The sequence below is a fragment of the Stegastes partitus genome, unplaced genomic scaffold (assembly GCF_000690725.1).
Source record: "Stegastes partitus isolate 25-593 unplaced genomic scaffold, Stegastes_partitus-1.0.2 Scaffold2363, whole genome shotgun sequence".
Lineage (NCBI taxonomy): Eukaryota > Metazoa > Chordata > Actinopteri > Pomacentridae > Stegastes > Stegastes partitus.
In genome coordinates this window covers 83,337-85,741 of record NW_007580094.1, presented here as the reverse complement: position 1 = coordinate 85,741, position 2,405 = coordinate 83,337, and the positions used below count along the sequence as shown (strand labels likewise).

The following is a 2,405-nucleotide window of genomic DNA, read 5'->3' as shown; positions in this document are numbered from 1 at the left end:
GGGGGGGCAGGTCAGCAGGGGCGGGGCGGCGTGTTCTCACACCTGATGGACTGAGGACTGTGACTCACCTGTGCAGGCTTCAGCACCTGGACATCCTCGTTGGAGCCGTAGCCCTTATTGTGCTCTCCGGCGATCACACGGTGGTAGGTCCTGACAGGAGACAGAACAGGGCCCGTTTAACCAGAACCATGAGAAACAGCCTGCTGACTGTTTCAAACGTGATTTAGGTCTAGTTCATTAAAAACATGCTTCATTTTATTATTTTTTAAAGTGTCCATCAGAGATCTGCTGCTTTGTGCTCCTGCTGACCTGACGTTGCAGTGAGCGGCGGTCACCACCCAGTTCTCATTGATCAGAGACCCTCCACAGAAGTGGAAACCGTTGGATTGCTGAGAGCAGAACAGACGATTCAGTTACTGAGGATGGAGAAGAAGCAGCAGAAGCAGCAACCCTGTGTTGCGGCTCACCTGCAGAGACACCTGCCAGGGCCAGGAGTGAGGCACCGCCTCCTCTCCGTTCACGATGCGAGCGTAGCCGGTCACCTCGGGGGGGATGGCCGGAGTGCCGCAGCCTGAGAGGAAAGGAATACTCTGCTGTTGGCATGAGGCTCTGGAACGGTGGCATGACTTTAGTTTAGAAAATATATTTAGCCTGAACCATCAATCTGACGAGAACAAGTCAAAGCGAGCTGCTTGTTGTTGCACAAAGCGGCTGCAGCAACTGACATGAAGTCAGTGCTTCAGTGGTCGTCCCACGCTTGTGGTTTCCACTGAGAGTCAAAGTGAGTCGAGCTTCTTCTCACTTTCATGAGCGACTCTGTCCTGAACTGCTGGATGTTTGCAGACTTTTCAGAACCTCTGAGAGCCGAACGCCTCCAATAAAACCTTACATGTGTTTCTGTTGCTGTCTGAGCTACACGTAGAGTTCCACATTCAAAAAGAAAAACTTCAGAGTTCTGTGTTTAGTGGACATAAATGATCTGTGAAGGTTGTCAGCAGCGTTTTGCCAGAAGAGGAAAGTGTTGCTCTGAGTCTCACCGTAGGCGGCGCTGACGAAGGCGAGGCAGGACACGAACCAGAGGAAGGCCATGGTGCGACGATGATGCTGGCACCGAGTCAAGCTGCTGTTTTAACCCCTGCAGCCGCTGGACCTCAGCCAATGAGAGGCCAGCTGCCAGCTGGTTATCAGTCCGAGGCGGCAGCGGCGTTCTCACGGGTCACATGACCTGACCTGCAGCTCTCCAATTGGCTGAAGAGACTGAAAACATGTTGATCAGAGTTTTATCCAGAATCAGCTTTATGTATGTTCAGCTGAAGGTGAGACTCAGAGTGAGCACTGAGCTGCTGCAGCAGCTCTGAGGTTCTTCATGTTGGTGTCTCAGCTCTACACGTTCATTCACATCAGTAAACTGCAACTTGATGTTCTGCTCAGACATCATCCGTCTGCAGCTTTTTATGTTCACAGAGACACAAGAGGTTTGTGTCTGCTGCAAAGGATTGTGGGTCAAAATTGTGTGAAAAACGTGTTGTCTGCTGAATGTGAAGAAATGCACGTAAAACCTCAGGTGCACACTTCACATGTAACATAAACGGAGTGTTTAAATCCAACCGTGACTGTTTTCTAAACCTCACCGAGCAGCTTTGGTGCCTAAACTTCACCAAACAGAGAGCAGAGAGCAGCGACCGAGAGCTGAAGCCACAGTGAAGGTCAGAAGGTCAAACCAGAGGACGTTCTCACTGCTTCTGCTCCTCAGAGGGACGACGGCCTCATAACAGCTGAAGTCAGTCAAACTTACATGAATTCACCTGAAGCGCCTCGACTCTGAACACAGTGCTGATGTGTGAGCTCTTCAGGGTGTTCACTGTTAAAATCAGGACTCATTTCACACGTTGTGAATTCAACCAAATGTTTTACAGTCATAATAACGCAGACGTCAGTTCTCCTCCCTGCTGGAGCGGCTCTTTGACAACTGAAGGACCGATTTAGGATTCTGCACATTTAACTACACAGCGGTGATGAAACAGGAATACTTTTATAAAACATGTTTCAATGAAGTGTTTGGACGTCCAGCTGCTCTGTGGCTTCCATCTTGTTCTCTCCAACGTCCAGGGTTTCAGGTGTTTCCATGAAGACCACTGAAAACAAACACGGCTTATATATTTAGAAGTTGGGACACTCAGCAGCTGTGTTCATGCTGACGCACTGATAAACTCAGTGAGAACCAAGAACCGCTGCTGTGGGATCACTCGTGAACAAACATGTGACCAGAAACCAAACAACAACCAATCAGAGGACTTTCAGCTTCAGCTCGTGTTAAAACATGAACTTCACATCGAAAGTCAGACGCCTGCAGAGTCACAGAGGGCCTGAGAAGGTCTGCTTCACCTGCAGCTGGGCACCGAGAC

The 2,405-nt window shown here is 49.7% G+C and overlaps 1 protein-coding gene across 1 annotated transcript; it reads right to left on the bottom strand.

Annotated features, from left to right (window-relative positions):
- Positions 1–42: 42 nt before the first annotated feature.
- Positions 43–1,089, bottom strand: LOC103374807 (chymotrypsin B-like; the record flags this gene model as incomplete). Its single annotated transcript, XM_008304957.1, has 4 exons — positions 1,038–1,089; positions 468–571; positions 310–389; positions 43–150 (listed from the first exon to the last, which is right to left on the bottom strand). Coding segments are annotated over exons 1-4 (344 nt in total), but the record flags the coding sequence as incomplete, so codon positions are not given.
- Between the last annotated feature and the right edge of the window lie 1,316 nt (positions 1,090–2,405).